The 16,591-nt window shown below is 38.5% G+C and overlaps 1 protein-coding gene across 1 annotated transcript in view; it reads left to right on the top strand.

Moving 5' to 3' along the window:
• The window catches only part of LOC107584477 (protein SHQ1 homolog), a 41,032-nt gene that overhangs the window by 16,750 nt on the left and 7,691 nt on the right, over positions 1-16,591 (top strand). The window contains exons 9-10 of the mRNA XM_016271113.1: positions 3,159-3,282; positions 10,501-10,621. Coding sequence (XP_016126599.1) covers positions 3,159-3,282; positions 10,501-10,621 — 245 coding nt within the window. The remainder of the gene's footprint in view (positions 1-3,158; positions 3,283-10,500; positions 10,622-16,591) is intronic.

Raw genomic sequence — 16,591 nt, 5'->3', positions numbered from 1 at the left:
TCTGAGTAACAAACAAAAAAGTGCATGTGATATTAACAGACGAACTACACTCATATTTATAATTCCAAACAATCAGTAAGCGACAGGTCCTAGGAAACGCTGTTTTGTACTCATTGACGAGTCTGCTGCGGTGCGGCCAACTGAATGCGCTGCTTCTCTGCCGCTCACTGCACAGAACAGACGCCGAGAGAGATGACACTTCTCCGGAAAAGTCAGACGGAAAGTCAGACCTCCAGCTCGCGGGAAATCTTCCAACTGAACCATAGCTAAGGTTTATCCAAAAATGTCACTAGGTTTGTCAGTATGAATGTTCTATGGAAAAAAAGCAGCTAAAAGGGTCTGAAAGTTGCTAAATCCAGTGCTAAAGTCGCACTCGTGTGTGTGAGAGGTGGGAGCTGATGGCAGGGGGCAGTGGATATTTGTCGCGGTCAATGTGGATATTGTGGATGAGTTCTTCTGTCATCACGTTCTATTAGTTCTACAGCTTCAATTTCGGCACTTTCACGCTTCGTAAATCATACAGCTGTTCCCTTACCACAGTGCAACAGTGAAAAGGGACCCCTTTCAAACAGTGTCGCATTCTGAACGTTGTTTAAGCGACATACACCGGTATTTTAAAAATTCATATCATAACAAAAATAAACATCGGTATGAACCGGTATACCGCCCAGCACTACATTGTCTTCCTCTGACGGAATCTCCCTTTTGAAGCCACTGCTGACATTGCAATACATGCAGATTACTAGATTATGCCACTGTCCATCTGAGATCTTAGCAACTTTAAAGTTATTCTATTCTTAACATGCATCCTATTCCTGACCAGAAGCAACAAAAATGTGACCCTGGACCACAAAACCAGTCTTAAGTCGCTTGGGTATATTTTTAGCAATAGCCAAAAAAACATTGTATGGGTCAAAATTATCGATTTTTCTTTTATGCCAAAAATCATTAGGATATTCAGTAAAGATCATGTTCCATGAAGATATTTTGTACATTTCCTACCGTAAATATATCAAAACTTAATTTTTGATTAGCAATATGCATTGCTAAGAACTTAATTTGGACAATTTTAGAGGCGATTTTCTTTCTTTTTTTTTGCACCCTCAGATTCCAGATTTTCAAATATTTGTATCTCGGCCAAATATTGTCCGATCCTAACAAACCATACATCAATGGAAAGCGTATTTATTCAGCTTTCAGATTATGTATACATTTCAGTTAAAAAAAAATTTACCCTTATGACTGGTTTTGTGGTCCAGGGTCACAAATAGTTTCCAGCACCCATTAATTTGTCTAAATATAAACATGCTGTGCAACAGAACCAAAAAACAAGCAATCACAAGACATCTGATGTGTAATATGCAACTAGGTGGAGTTTTAATGTTTTGGAACAAACATATCCTGTAAATCAGGTCACAAGGTACCACCCAGAATGCAACCGTAATCAATCACAATATTAAAAAAGGACTCTTTTAAAGTTCACAAACGATCCAGTAACATGTTTTCATGAACGATCATTGTCTCTCCTGATTTCTCGATTACTCCTGCTTATCAGTAGTTTGCATAAACTTGCATGTGTGTATAGTGAAATGTAGCAGACATTTACATTTCACCATCAGCATAAAGCATCCTGTGCCAAAGTTGATGCCATAGCGAGAGACAAATTCAGCCTTAAACCACTTGTGTGTGGTTTGAGTGAGAGCTCCAAACCTTGTGTGTATACGTGTATCCTGACTCCTGGGGCGGCAGCAGTCCCTAATCCCCCATATTTCCACCGCGAGTGTGACAGTGAGGACGAGTAACCCGACACCTCTCCCAGCTCAGAGCGCTGAGAGCCAGCGCTCCACTGCAATACTGATAATGGAAGGGTGGTAATGACATCCTCCAACTGCCTGCTCTCTCTCACACTCACACACACAGCACAAACTCTCTGCCCCCTCATTGTCTCGTTCACTGTTTCCTTTTTAGTGCTTGCAAAGCAGCACTACATTGATATTCCTCAAAGATTCATGTTAGGAGTTTGTTCTTAACCTTTGACCCTCAGTATTAAACTTCTGCAACTAATTCAGCCTGAACGGCTTAAAGTACTCTATTCAAAATGTGATTTGTAGATAATTTCAGCCTTATGTGTTCCGTGTTTTTAGTTTGACTTTTTTTTCTTTTTTTCTGTGAATCGGTTGATCCAGTCCATAAAGTCAGGCTGAATGATTCATTCAAGACTGATCCGGTTCTCTCACTGAGATCTGACAAAATGTGACGAGTAAATGATTTTTGGATAACAAATTAGAATTGGTTATTATTCTTGCAATTATTTGCATACTAACTTGTTATTGCTCTTTTCATTCTTGCATTTTTTTAACCATCTAAAGCCACCTTCATTCTGCAAAGATGCTGTTGCGTTGTATGACGATTCTTGTGAGCAGCCAATAGAACGCAAGACACAGCTTTCATTTATGCAGAACAAAGACTTGAAACCGAAGAGTCCTAAAACCTCAACTCCATTCTTTAGCAATCTTGCAAGCACTGGTATTTCCTTCAGGAAATGCTAATGCAGTTTCTCCTCAACACCCTATCATTGTCTCCTACTCTCTTTCTCTCTCAATCTCCTTCATTTCTCTTCCTCTCCCACCCTCTGTTTTGCCTAACCACTGTAAACCCCCGGCCGGCAGTGCTCGGTGAGCCGCCCCCCTCAGCAGGCTTATTTACACCAGTGTTTAATAGCCTGGGGGAGTGCATGAGCTATGATGACATGCTCGAATGACTCCGGGTGCATTCTTAACAAGCTGCTGAGAGAATGGCAGAGGGGAGGGAGAGTGGGAGGCTGAAAAACGCAAAGAGAAAAGGGAGAGAGAGAAAAAATATGTTTTTTTTTTTCCTCCCCAAAGCGCTTGTCTGTAGATGCTTAGACTATGAAGAACTCTGAGGCAAGCGATTAAGCACTGTCTACAATTAAGCTCGCCGTTTGCCAAGGTGTTTAAAAGTTGACCTACTATTTACCCTGCTAATAAAACGAGAAGTCGTTGGGAATAATTAGAGCAAATTGCTGTAATTACCAGTGGAGTTAAAAAATGATTGATGTAATATGCATGGACAGATCTGGAGCAATTTACAGACCATGCTTGTATGTATGTGTGTGTGTGTGTGTGTGTGTGTTACAGACGTATCACTCTGTAGAAGATGTGCTGGTGTCTTTCGGCAGGAGGACATTGTGCTACCCGCTCTATCGGCACTTCTCCCTGATCACAAGAGCTGTGAAAGACGTTGCTTGCATTTTTCAGTCTGGTGAGTGCTGTCTCTCTTTTTTTTACTTCCCGGTTAAACCCAGACATTTTAGCCATTTCCAAGCCACCAAGGGATCAGGTTGAGGGTCAAGACTAAACGTGTGACCTGTTCCTTACCCTATAAACCCTGCAGTGCTTCCACATCATTACCAGAATTCCTACTGCCACCACAATGAAAGCAAGCATATCTCTTTCAACTTCAATGTTGAAAGGTTTCTTAAAATGATCCGATTAACATTTATTTGTCACTTATGGAAATATTCCGAAAAAAAAAAACGATTAAATTTGACAAGAAATCAAAATGGACCTGTTTACTTTAATACATGTTTCTGATCTTTTAATAAGCAGTAACCAAAAAGCTAGTGAAGACTGTTTTAGACTACTGTTAAAGATGTTATTTTTGTTACTGATATTTTTTGTAATGTTTAAGATAAAAAAAGAGGTTTTAACATTGACATACATTGAGATATTCTTGAGAATGAACCTGACCGTCAACCTTCATGTACTGGTCAAAAATCTCTCTCCCAAAAAAAAGCGTAAAATGGCCAGAGAGTGTATCTCGAATATTGAATGCTCAAATGTTATTTTAATTTATTTTTATTAATCTATTTCATTTATTTAATTATGTATTTAATAAAAACTAAATTCAAAATAGGAAATATAATATTAAAATATAAAACTATTCAAAACAAGTCTTACATCTTATTCAATTTTGCTGAATTTATATGATGTTTAGGGATGTTTCGATATTTTTACAGTTTTTTTTCTTAGTTAATCTCGGAAATACGTCACATTATTGAAGTGTGAGCTGCGAATGCTATTTAATGTTGACTTTAAGGGACTAATGAGAATAAGAGCTTGACAGGCAACCTATATTTACCCACAGCAGACAGAGCTGCTCACTCGGGACCAAATTTAACACGATGCTCACCAACCCTCCCTAAACAGCGGGGTGCTTTGGTAAAAGACGTTTTCCATGACAGGAAAGTCAACAGATCGGTCATGTCTTGGTGTGCTTAGTCTTGCTGTTCTGTCAGCATAAGTGGGAGGGAGGTTACGAACGAGGGAATCCGAGAGAGGATGTCTCCTCACTTCTGAAGAAAGCAGCAATTCTGCAGAGTAGACACTGTTGGCTTTGATATCTCTGAGAGAGGAGCAACCTTTAAATCAAAGAAGCCATCTGTGGGAGAGACAGACGTGCTGTATAAACACGTTTTCGGGCGTGTGTGGTGAGATTATCCAACACATGTTGATTTTAGCGCTCATAAATAACTGCAATTACAGGCCTTGTTAGATTTAGGATTAGCAGGGTATGGTTGATTGCAAAGTTAAGTCAGAAGAGAGACTAGATGACAGAACAAGAATAGATAAGCAAAATCACACCTCACCGATCATAGGTTCATGTCAGGTACTGACAGCTTCCTCCGCTGACAAACAAAAAAATTTACTCATGTAAGATTCCATAAAGGCAATGTGAAACAGTGTTTCAATCCATTTTAGGCCCATAAAAGGTTATTCAGTAAATAAATTCAATGTTCCTCCAACAGGAACTGATTGAATCGTGACAAGTAGTTGAAAAAGGAGGGGACTTGGTGAAGTCAGCTGGGAATTCTTTTCAGAGGTGGGCAAAAAAAACTATTCTTTAATGAAAAATTACAAATATGATTGTTTTTTCTTAGGAAAATGGTCCACCACTGTATCTTTCACAGTGAGACCAGGAATGTATTAAGAAAGGAGCATCCGTTTAGATTTAATGTTGACTCTAAAGACCAGATAAAAAGCAAAATCAACACTATTTATTTTCATGATAAATGTTGCTGGTCTTAATAATACTAATAGAACGATTTCATAATCCTTCATCAATATGTGAAATTTTCTTTCCTCAGAAACGAAATTTAACTAAACCTTACAACAAAGTAACCTAATTCACATTTCATGTTAGATGTCTTGCATAAGTTGGACGGAATGCAACAATACTCTATCAGGCCATAAGACTAACCAGTAGCCCAATGAAGCAAATGATCCAATCAAATAAAGGTGGATAAATGATCCAATCAAATAAAGGTGGATAAACTCAAGTCCCACTCTATTATTTCATACTGAATATTCTGTTACACTTGCAAAAACTGTCACATTAGATTGAATGCTTAGAAATGTCATTTCACGCTATCTTTATAAGGCTATATTTATGAGGCGTTTGAAAACTAGATGTTGATGATAATAAAAGACATAGATACATTTAGATATATACTTTAAGGGCACCTATTATGCGCCTTATTACAAGATGTAATATTGGTCTTGGGTGTCCCCAGAATGTGTCTGTGAAGTTTCAGCCCCAAATACCCCACAGATAATTTATTATAACATCTGGAAAATTGCATGTTTGCGGCGTGTCTAAAAAAAAAAGAGCTGTTTTGGTGTGTATCCCTTTAAATGCAAATGAGCCGCATTTTCCCACCCCTTCTCCAGAAGAGGGCATAGCATATACATCTCTTTGCTTTGCATATGTACAGCAATAAACAGTGGGTAGAAGCAATGTGACAGAGTGAGAGATCCGGTGTTTAGCCATACACTCTTAAAAATAAAGGTGCTTCAAAAGGTTCTTCAAGCGATGCCATAGAAGAACCATTTTTGGTTCCACAAAGAACCATTCAGTCAAAGGTTCTTTAAAGAACCATCTCTTTCTTACCTTTTTATAATCTGAAGAACCTTCTTTCGCCACGTATAACCTGTTGTGAAACAGAAAGGTTCTTCAGATGTTAAAGGTTCTTTATGGAACCATTTAGACCAAAAAGGTTCTTCTATGGCATCGTGAAGCACCTTTATTTTTAAGAGTGTACATATGGGAAGCCAAATGCACTGAACGTGGGACGAAACAGAGCTTGAGCCGCACTGACCTGTCGTCTACCGAACGGACAGCAGAGGAATTCCGAGCCGAGCACAGGAAAAGTTTTAACAAATCAGATAGATATCTGATCAGCGAAAACGCATGAAATGACCAGGTGTAAACAGGCCCTATATTGGGTCCGTGGATAAACTCTTAAAGGGACCGCAGTCCAATATTCCTACTGCTGTCTGTCATGTTAATCAAAGAACAAAAGACAAAGAAAATCACTTTCTGCTCTTGACTGAATACGTTTTATAACTTTAATGGTAAGCATGAATCTGTATTTCATTTTTACAATGAGGACTACAGAAATGAAAGTAATCAAATGTAAAATAACACTGGATGTGTTATTTTACATTTGATTACTTTAATTTCTGTAGTATTTCTTACCTGAATAAAAGCTTACTTAACCTGAAAAACTTTTTCATAGCTCTCTTTATTCTATTGCATTTATTTGTGCTGTTGTTTGCAATTTTTTTGTGTTCTTATTTTATTACTGACTTTTTACTTGTTTTTTATGAAAATAAAACTTTGCGTTGAAGAAAAGTAGATTTTTGTTTGTATAGGCTGTCAATTATAGTTCTTAGAAAGAAAATCGTAATTGGCAAAAATCGGTATCGGCAGATCACACTAACAAAAATATCGGAATCGGCCAAGAAAATTGCAATCGGTGCATCTCTAGTAGAAACACCTGCTAGCGACCAGCAGTGCAGTGACTTAGTGATCTCCTGAAATTAAATCAGTCAATGCAGAACACCCCATAATTGGGTTGAAATTGTATTTCAGAATAATTGTCTGTCCTTAGAGGTTTTTAAATGTGACTTGATAGGATCATATCCATTGCTCTCTGAGGTTTACACTGGTGCTCTTACTCTTCTCCTCAAGGTACAGATTTGTAAACACACTGCTGAGTTGTAATCTACTCGCTGGCATATATTTTCATGCAGAGTCTGTGACATTTCACTCCAGTCTACAATTTATATATTTACAACCATCAAAGCCCCGTGTGCAATGAGGATCCCCTTTAATGAACGGTAACAGCGGTGTGACTCCCCTCGGAAAGCAGACTGCCCTGTCACACTGTGACTCCTGGGTAATTAATTTGTCAGCGGAACATGAATGGAGGTGTGTATCTGATGTGTGTGTACTCTAATTTGAGGCACTTCGTTTAAGCAGCAGTGAAAGCAAACAGTTGTAGTTAGTAGGAAAACAAACCCATTAATGATGCTGCATGAGTAAAGTCGTGATGGAAATGCTATCCAGGGGTAAATATTTGAACAGCCCTCTGGCAGCTTGTCTGGTTGTTCTCCGAGAGATCCTGCTAAAGCCAGCGGGCCCTCAAGGAGATCGGGGAGGGAGACTGTGGATAACGGCCTATAAGATGCACTGTGGGCAAATTTAAACGCTCGGTTATAATCTGAACATTCAGAGGCTTGCCTGTATTTCATTTAACTGCATAGCTTGGATTCGGTTTTCACTTGTTTTGCTCTGCACTGGTATCGGCTTGCCAGTTAGAGCAGTGTTTCACAACTTTTTATTGTAGCTACCTCTATAGCCCTGTGTTAAATACCCCATATATACTAGGCTTAATTGCTGGTGTAAATACCCCTTCATAAACATGTATGTACAGATGGAATTTAATATAAATGTATATTTTAAAATGTAATTTATTTCTGATGTAAAATTAAATTTTCAGCAGTCAAAACTTTAGTCTTCAGTGTCACCTGATCCGTCAGACATCATTTAGACTGATTTGGTGCTTAAGAAAGATTTATTATTATCGATGTTCAAACCATGATAGATCTTGTTTTAAACATTATTTGACGATACAGTTCTAAAGTACAGCATTTATTTAAAACCGAAATAGTTTGTAACATTATACATGTTTGATTGTCATTTTTGATCAAATTAATCAATCAATTTGATCAATTATACATTATAATTGTGTTTCATTGTGTTTTATTTTGTGGAAGTTATTTTGCCTTTTTATTTGGAAGCAGGTTCATTTTCATGTCATTTTAAAAACCCTTTCACATCAGTCAGAGCTTGACTTTTTTCCATCGTAGCTTATTGAGATTCATTGTTTTGCTCTGCAGGAATTGTCATCTCTAACCCAAAGTGATCAATCTTAAGAAGTACATTGCAGAATTCACGATGATAGATGTAGGCCATTTGATGCAGCATAATTTGATGTCAATGTTCTTTAATGTAATTTTTGCAGCCGTTTCTCGAGGTTAGCTGCTTTGTTCAGTCATGTAAGGGTTTTCCACTCAGCTAGCAGTCAGTGTCACAGTTTTATATGATTAATAAATTTGTGGTTTTAGGCTGAATCTCACCAAGCTTGTCAACAACATATTCAGGTCATATTTCACGCTAAAATCAAAGAAAAAAATATCTGTTTGATGGACCTGTTATTTGTTTTGCATTTTTACATGATTTTCATGACAAATAAGCACAATTATACTGTCATGGTATTTTATGTTATTAAAATAACAAAAAAAACTTTCTCCACTCAAAATGTAGCTGTGTATTCTAATGAAATAAAATGCTGTGCAAGCAACATGATAATCACATATACACTCTTAAAAATAAAGGTGCTTCACGATGCCATAGAAGAACCTTTTTGTCTAAATGGTCCCATAAAGAACCTTTAACATCTGAAGAACCTTACTGTTTCACAAAAGGTTTTTTGTGGCGAAAAAAGGTTCTTCAGATTATAAAAAGGTAAGAAAGAGATTCTTAAAAGAACCTTTGACTGAATGGTTCTTTGTGGAACCAAAAATGGTTCTTCTATGGCATCGCTTGAAGAACCTTTTGAAGCACCTTTATTTTTAAGAGTGTATATCATTGTTATATTAGAAGTTTTACCAGTGGCTGAATCTCTTTGTTGTGCTCTTAAAAGTCTGAAATGGAAATAGAGCCACATTTCAGGCTCAGATGATTGCTGATTCATGCACTTGATGATTTATTTTTGAAATAAAAAGCACACCTTTGATGTCCATAAAAATGGGTTTCATTTTCTTTCTTTTGACTTTTTTGGTGAAATATGACCTAGGCATGTTTTTAGACAGGCTTCGTGAGATTGTCCTTTTAAATATTGGCACCCCATGGACCTTTACCATCTGTACTTCCAGAGCATGAATCTAACCTTGTCACCCCATTCCTCTTCTCTCTCTTCTTTGCTCTCCTCTCTTCAACTTCTTCCCCTGAGACGCCTGATTGCAGCACATGATTAACTGGCTCAACATGCAATCTAAACCCAGCACAAACTGCGCCGCACAGTCCCACAGCTGGTCTTCGGAAGAATCCAAAGCTTACTTTTCCTCCACTCTCCCCGGGAGCAGTGAAGAAAAGTAGAAAACCCTTCAATTATAGATGGATGGAGGTCAGAGAAAGAGAGAGAGAGAGAGAGGAAGAACAGGGAAAGACAAGTACGGTTCAAGTTCCTGGAGTTTTTCTCGTATGTCCTGAAGCTGGAAGCCACGACGGCTTCTACGGGTAAGAGCTCCAGCTTAAATGGGAACCAAATGTTTGTGTAAGGCTTTCCTCGGTGCGAGTGCACTGTTTGTTTTCTGAGGCGGCTGGAATGTCTCCACCGGCTGCCAGGTTATTCTGTGGGCGGCTCGAGAATCCTCGCGGCCCTTCTTTCGCTTCGTGACTGAGCCCGTTGCGTTGCGCTGAGGGGGTATTTTTGCACCTTATTTGGGAGACGGGTGTTATGACAACAAATATCATCGCTGTGGCACGGTGCCCTTAAGGTGTTTGTTGGTGTGTTTTGTGTGTTCTGCCAGAATAGAAAATACAGTCATCTTCCCGAGTGCTCAAAAAGCATTGGCTCAGCACAGATTTCCGCTTTACACCAACAAAAGTTGCACAAAATCCTCGCGGCCCTTCTTTCGCTTCGTGACTGAGCCCGTTGCGTTGCGCTGAGGGGGTATTTTTGTACCTTATTTGGGAGACGGGTGTTATGACAACAAATATCATCGCTGTGGCACGGTGCCCTTAAGGTGTTTGTGGGTGTGTTTTGTGTGTTCTGCCAGAATAGAAAATACAATCATCTTCCCGAGTGCTCAAAAAGCATTGGCTCAGCACAGATTTCCGCTTTACACCAACAAAAGTTGCACAGTTGATCACTAAATAAGCTCTCTTCGCTGCTAAAAAATAGCTTTTATCTGTATTTTTGTCTTGTTTTCTGCTATTTCCATCTATATCAAACTGTTTTCAGAGAATTTTGTTATCCCATTGGTTTAAGCATAAGCCTCACTAACTTTTCTTAGATTTATGCTTAAAACAAGAAAAAGACTGATTTACTGCTTGTTTTCTTTGTCACAGGGAAGGCCTGTGTCCTGAAGTGTCTGCTGGCCATCCATAAGATCTTCCGGGAGAACGATCCAGCCTATATCCTCAATGACCTCTACATCACAGACTACTGCATCTGGATCCAGAGGGTCAAGTATGTTCAGTCCAGTACAATGTCACCTAAATCAGCCAACCTTAAATTAAGTGGTTCTAAGATCTGATTGTCTGCTTATCATACCAGTTTCATGAATCCCTTCTGAAAGCTAAATCATCGGTTCATTAAAGCAGTAAGCCACACGAGATGGGTGTTGCAGTGATTTTACCAGGGGTAAGGGGTCTAAATCTTATAAAATCATGTCTCGCTCACATATCACACCATGTGTGAAAGAGATATGAGAGGTGCTCCAGACTTCTTAGCCACAATGCAAAATCAATAATCTATAGTATGACAATATGACAAAAATGATGAAGTTAAAAGTCCAAGCTATCCATTTGATCATCTTTTTTTTGCTGTTTTTGTTTTAGTTCAGTCTCTGGTGGTTAAACAGAGCCACAGTGCATGAACTTGATTCATGATGAATGGTATTGCAATCATGATTTCTGCTCGCCATTTTTTTGTAATCACTTCCACGTTTAAAATGCAAACTACAGCCGGTGCATAATTCAGTAATGAGATATACTCTGCTTCCTGGCTGGTGTTCAGCTAAAGTCGTATGCTTGTCTATAAAGAGTCCAGTTGAAAAATGTGCATCTGAAGTTGTAGGCCCGGTGCCCAGACGCGATAAATGTCCTGCGGGGAATATGCCGAAATTTTTCAGTCCTATGTTTTGCCGGAGTGTAGATTTTCTGGCAAGAACGGGCCTTGACAGCTAATTAATAATGGATGTGTAAAATGGCAGAGTTTAAATGTGCCTGTTTTCTCAATGAGACAAAGAGAGAAAATGAAGGAGAGAGACCGAGGTAGGTACAAACTTGATTCATGATGAATGGTATTGCAATCATGATTTCTGCTCGCCATTTTTTGTAATCACTTCCACGTTTAAAATGCAAACTACAGCCGGTGCATAATTCAGTAATGAGATATACTCTGCTTCCTGGCTGGTGTTCAGCTAAAGTCGTATGCTTGTCTATAAAGAGTCCAGTTGAAAAATGTGCATCTGAAGTTGTAGGCCCGGTGCCCAGACGCGATAAATGTCCTGCGGGGAATATGCCGAAATTTTTCAGTCCTATGTTTTGCCGGAGTGTAGATTTTCTGGCAAGAACGGGCCTTGACAGCTAATTAATAATGGATGTGTAAAATGGCAGAGTTTAAATGTGCCTGTTTTCTCAATGAGACAAAGAGAGAAAATGAAGGAGAGAGACCGAGGTAGGTACAGAGACTCTTTGTCCGTGGTCCTCAGAGAACTGCACAGTTCCACCATCAATGTGCTGGAAAGCTTAATCACGTTTGCTGGGCCTCCGAGTTAAAAAGGCAAATTAGGCAAAGCACTATCCTGTCTTTATTCCCTTCTCCTCCTCTTTCAATAAAAGAAACATAAAATATTAAAAAGTGTCCTTAGGGTGACTGTGCACCTTGTTCTCCATCGATCACTAAATGCATCATCTGAGGCATCAGTAGCATTGACCTGTGAATGAATGCTTGTGTTCCTCTGTTCCTCTCCTTCTTCCATGCTTTATTAAACAGAACAAAAGAAAAACAGACCGGAGAGCTGGAGGATCTGTGACAGCACTCTTGTGCGGCTGATGTATCTTAGTCATACTTGCCTTGAGGCGTTTGACATCTCTCAACATCACGCTGAAAATTGATTTCCAGTTTGCATCCTTTTAGAGTATCTTTAGTTGTCTTGAAACACTGCTGCAAACTTTTCCTTTGAGTTCAAACAAAGCCCCTCTTGTCATGGGAAGTGACTGCAGGAGACTTGCTCCTCCTTTTAAGTGCTAGAGCGTTTGATCAAATCCCCACTGCTCTGGTTTGTGTAGACAACTCCCTGTTATCATAGCAGGTTTGTTGTGACAGCGTTTTCAACATCTGACATATCCTCTGTCAGATTATTTAAACAATTCTCTCTTCCCAAAAAATCCTCCCAGAAGGACGCCCCAGTCCAGTTATCTGAGCAAGTTATCTTTGGCTGCGTTCACACAGCGGCAGAATGCGCTTGTCAGTCTTTTTTTAGAACACTAAACTGTTGTTAAGTTCTCAGCAGGGCTGGGCAAAATCTATCTATATATCTATCTATTGCATCATTCCATCCATCGTATGTTGTTTTTATTTTTCTATCATTCCATCCATCCATCTGTATATTGTTCTATCGTTCCATCATCTATTTAGCCATCCATTCATCCATCCATACAGTATGTTTCTCTATCATTCCATCCGTTCATCCATCCATCATCCATATATTGTACTATCGTTTCATTCATCCATCCATATATTTTTCTATCATTCCATCCATCCGTATCCATCTGTATCCATATCTATCTATCTATCTATCGCATATTGTTATATCATTTCCTCAATCCATCTGTATATTTTTCTATTATTCCATCCATCCATCTGTATATTGTTTTTATTTTTCTATCATTCCATGCATCCATCCATCTGTATATTGTTCTATCGTTCCATCCATCTATTAAGCTATCCATCCACCCATACAGTATATTTTTCTATCGTTCCATCCATTCATCCATCCATCATCCATATATTGTTCTATCTTTCCATCCATCCATCTATATATTGTTCTATCTTTCCATCCATTTAACCATCCATCCGTACAGTCTATTTTTCTATCGTTCCATCTGTTCATCCTTCCATTTATATATTGTTCTATCATTCCATCCATTCATCCATCTGTATATTGTTCTATTGTTTCATCCATCCATCCATCCATTCATCCATCTGTATATTGTTCTATTGTTCCATCCATCCATCCGTAGATTGTTCTATCATTCTATCCATCTAATTAGCCATTTATCCATCTGTACAGTATATTTTTCTATCGTTCTATCCATCCATCTGTCCATCTGTTTATTGTTTTATCATACATCTATTAATCCATCTGTATATTGTTATATCATTTCACCCATCCGTTCCTGTTCTATTGTTCCATTCATTCCTCTGTGCATTGTTCTATCATTGTTCTAACCTGTTCCTGCGGGTTTTTGGTGTGAAATGTGACACAACTGTTTAGTGAATTAACCTCTGTGTGAAAGTAGCCTTTATGAGATCTCTAGATTATAGATGTTATCCAGGCTCGTCTGTGGCAGCAGTTCCTCCTCAAATCTCTTATCTGCAGTCAGACGCGATCAGCTGCTCATGATGAATGCTGGGATTAATAAAACCTGCCCCTGTGGGCATGATTCATACTGTCTCTCTGCAATCCAACCGGCGTTCTCACTCTTGAAGTCCTCCCGACTGCAGGAATGTCTTGCTCAAATTTATGATGTCTTAAAGACTTCAAGTGTGATTTAAATCTGTACGGGCCCCCCGATCAACAGTGAAACAAAGTTGATTGAGGTGGACACTCATCTTTCTGGCTGTTTGACTGACATGGCATCATGCCTGACAAGTAGCCACCATTACTTGCCTGTTCCTGCGGGTTTTTGGTGTGAAATGTGACACAACTGTTTAGTGAAAGTAGCCTTTGTGAGATCTCTAGATTATAGATGTTATCCAGGCTCGTCTGTGGCAGCAGTTCCTCCTCAAATCTCTTATCTGCAGTCAGACGCGATCAGTTGCTCATGATGAATGCTGGGATTAATAAAACCTGCCCCTGTGGGCATGATTCATACGGTCTCTCTGCAATCCAACCGGCGTTCTCACTCTTGAAGTCCTCCCGACTGCAGGAATGTCTTGCTCAAATTTATGATGTCTTAAAGACTTCAAGTGTGATTTAAATCTGTACGGGCCCCCCGATCAACAGTGAAACAAAGTGGATTGAGTTGGACACTCATCTTTCTGGCTGTTTGACTGACATGGCATCATGCCTGACAAGTAGCCACCATTACTTTTATGAATGGTCGGATTAGTGTCAGGGAACTTGTTCCATATCCATCTGCTATTGCAGAGGATCCCAACTTTTTTTTTTTGCTGAACCCATAACACCTAAATTATTTATTAAAATAATATTCTGTAATGATTTGCTCATCCTCATGGTGTTCCAAAATGGATTTTTTTTTTAAAGAATCTTCACATGCATTTTTCCATTCAGTGTCAATTATATAGTCATCACAGACTGTCAAGCTTCAAAATGGAGAAACACACCATAAAAATAGTCAAATATACTCTACACAAAGCTATGATATATCTTCAGAAGACTTATAGGAAGTCATATGGACTTTCTTGTTGGAGTTTGACCATCCTTGTTGACATAAAATGATTTTGAATTTGTTGTGTTGTGAACTTCCATGAGGATGAGTAAATAATGATACACACTAAGGTTCTATCTTTTTGGTATTAATTAAATAAAATGTTGTTTTTATAAAAAATACATTTTTATTTTATCTAGTTTAGCATTTTGGTTTGTTTACAAACTTAAAGAATCTTCACATGCATTTTTCCATTCAGTGTCAATTATATAGTCATCACAGACTGTCAAGCTTCAAAATGGAGAAACACACCATAAAAATAGTCAAATATACTCTACACAAAGCTATGATATATCTTCAGAAGACTTATAGGAAGTCATATGGACTTTCTTGTTGGAGTTTGACCATCCTTGTTGACATAAAATGATTTTGAATTTGTTGTGTTGTGAACTTCCATGAGGATGAGTAAATAATGATACACACTAAGGTTCTATCTTTTTGGTATTAATTAAATAAAATGTTGTTTTTATAAAAAATACATTTTTATTTTATCTAGTTTAGCATTTTGGTTTGTTTACAAACTTCTAGTAAACTTCTAGTGAACTTCTGATAATTAACAGGAATATTAATAACATTTGGAAATGAAACCAGACCAATAAAGTAGCTTCCTTTTGTTCGTATCCGGAGGTTTAAATTTGTTTAAAACAACAGACTTGGGGGAGAAAAAGACAAGCAGATTTGTATTAACAAATATCTGGTATGGATTATGGAATGATCTCATAGCTCTAGAGAGACTAAAATCATACAAAATTTTGCCTACAGACATTAGCTAAGTTGCAAAACTTCCATACAATATATACTTTTGTCAACTGTTACAAGTCACCTTATAGCAACTCTGCAGTCAATTACGGTCAGTGCAGATGAACTTCAGTTACACATTTCAGTATGGCTTCAATGTGTGCCGTTGATGCCGAGCTCTGCGATTCGGTGCCAGACTACTGAGACCACTGGCATTTTCTTATCATTTGTTCCCCTCCCATCCAGCATTCAGAATCACTCCAGTGAGTCGACTCTTCACCCAATTCAGAAAACAGAAAAGATAAGGTGTAACTTACTGTGTTTCACTAAGTGCAATGGCACTGTTATCTGACAGAACCTTGCTTTCCATTTTCCCTTTGTGTTCAAACTCCTTAATTGGGTCAGTCGGATTCCGGACGGCAACCATGGCAACATGTTAAAGGTGAGCTTAAGGTTTTATCTTTTGACAGGATAAGAAAGTTGCTTTCTCTGACATTGAGAAACGATACATTGTCAGTGTATTGATGCTCAGCCAAGTGTTTTTCTCCAGGGACTCGAGCCCCTGGCTTGAGGGTAAGGAGGCCTCCAGGGGCCACATGGGTCAGGGGTTTCGTAAAGCTTTGTGGTCAGTTGCCCCAGAGTGGACGTTACTGTTGTCAATTAGTGTTAATTCACGAAAAATTAATATTTTGTTTTATTTTAAGCTTAAAATATGTAAAACATTTCTGTTGCATCATAAGCATACATCAATATTACATAAAATTGAATAATTACAGCACATAACAATATTAATTTATAATTACCAAATGGGTATTGTTTTGGTGGTCATGTGATCACAACATTATTTGTTAGACCAGTGGTTCCCAACCCTGGTCCTGGAAGGCACCCCAACACTTCAGATTTTGCATATCTCCTTTCTATGTTGCACCAATTTCAGATCTTGGAGTCTCTACTAATGAGCTGATAATCTGAATCAGGTGTGTTTGGTTAAGGAGACATGCAAAACATGCAGTGTTGGGGT

This window comes from Sinocyclocheilus grahami, unplaced genomic scaffold (assembly GCF_001515645.1).
Source record: "Sinocyclocheilus grahami isolate Dianchi unplaced genomic scaffold, SAMN03320097.WGS_v1.1 scaffold60.1, whole genome shotgun sequence".
Lineage (NCBI taxonomy): Eukaryota > Metazoa > Chordata > Actinopteri > Cypriniformes > Cyprinidae > Sinocyclocheilus > Sinocyclocheilus grahami.
Note: the sequence above shows the minus strand (reverse complement) of the source record. Positions and strands in the feature narration are given on the sequence as shown.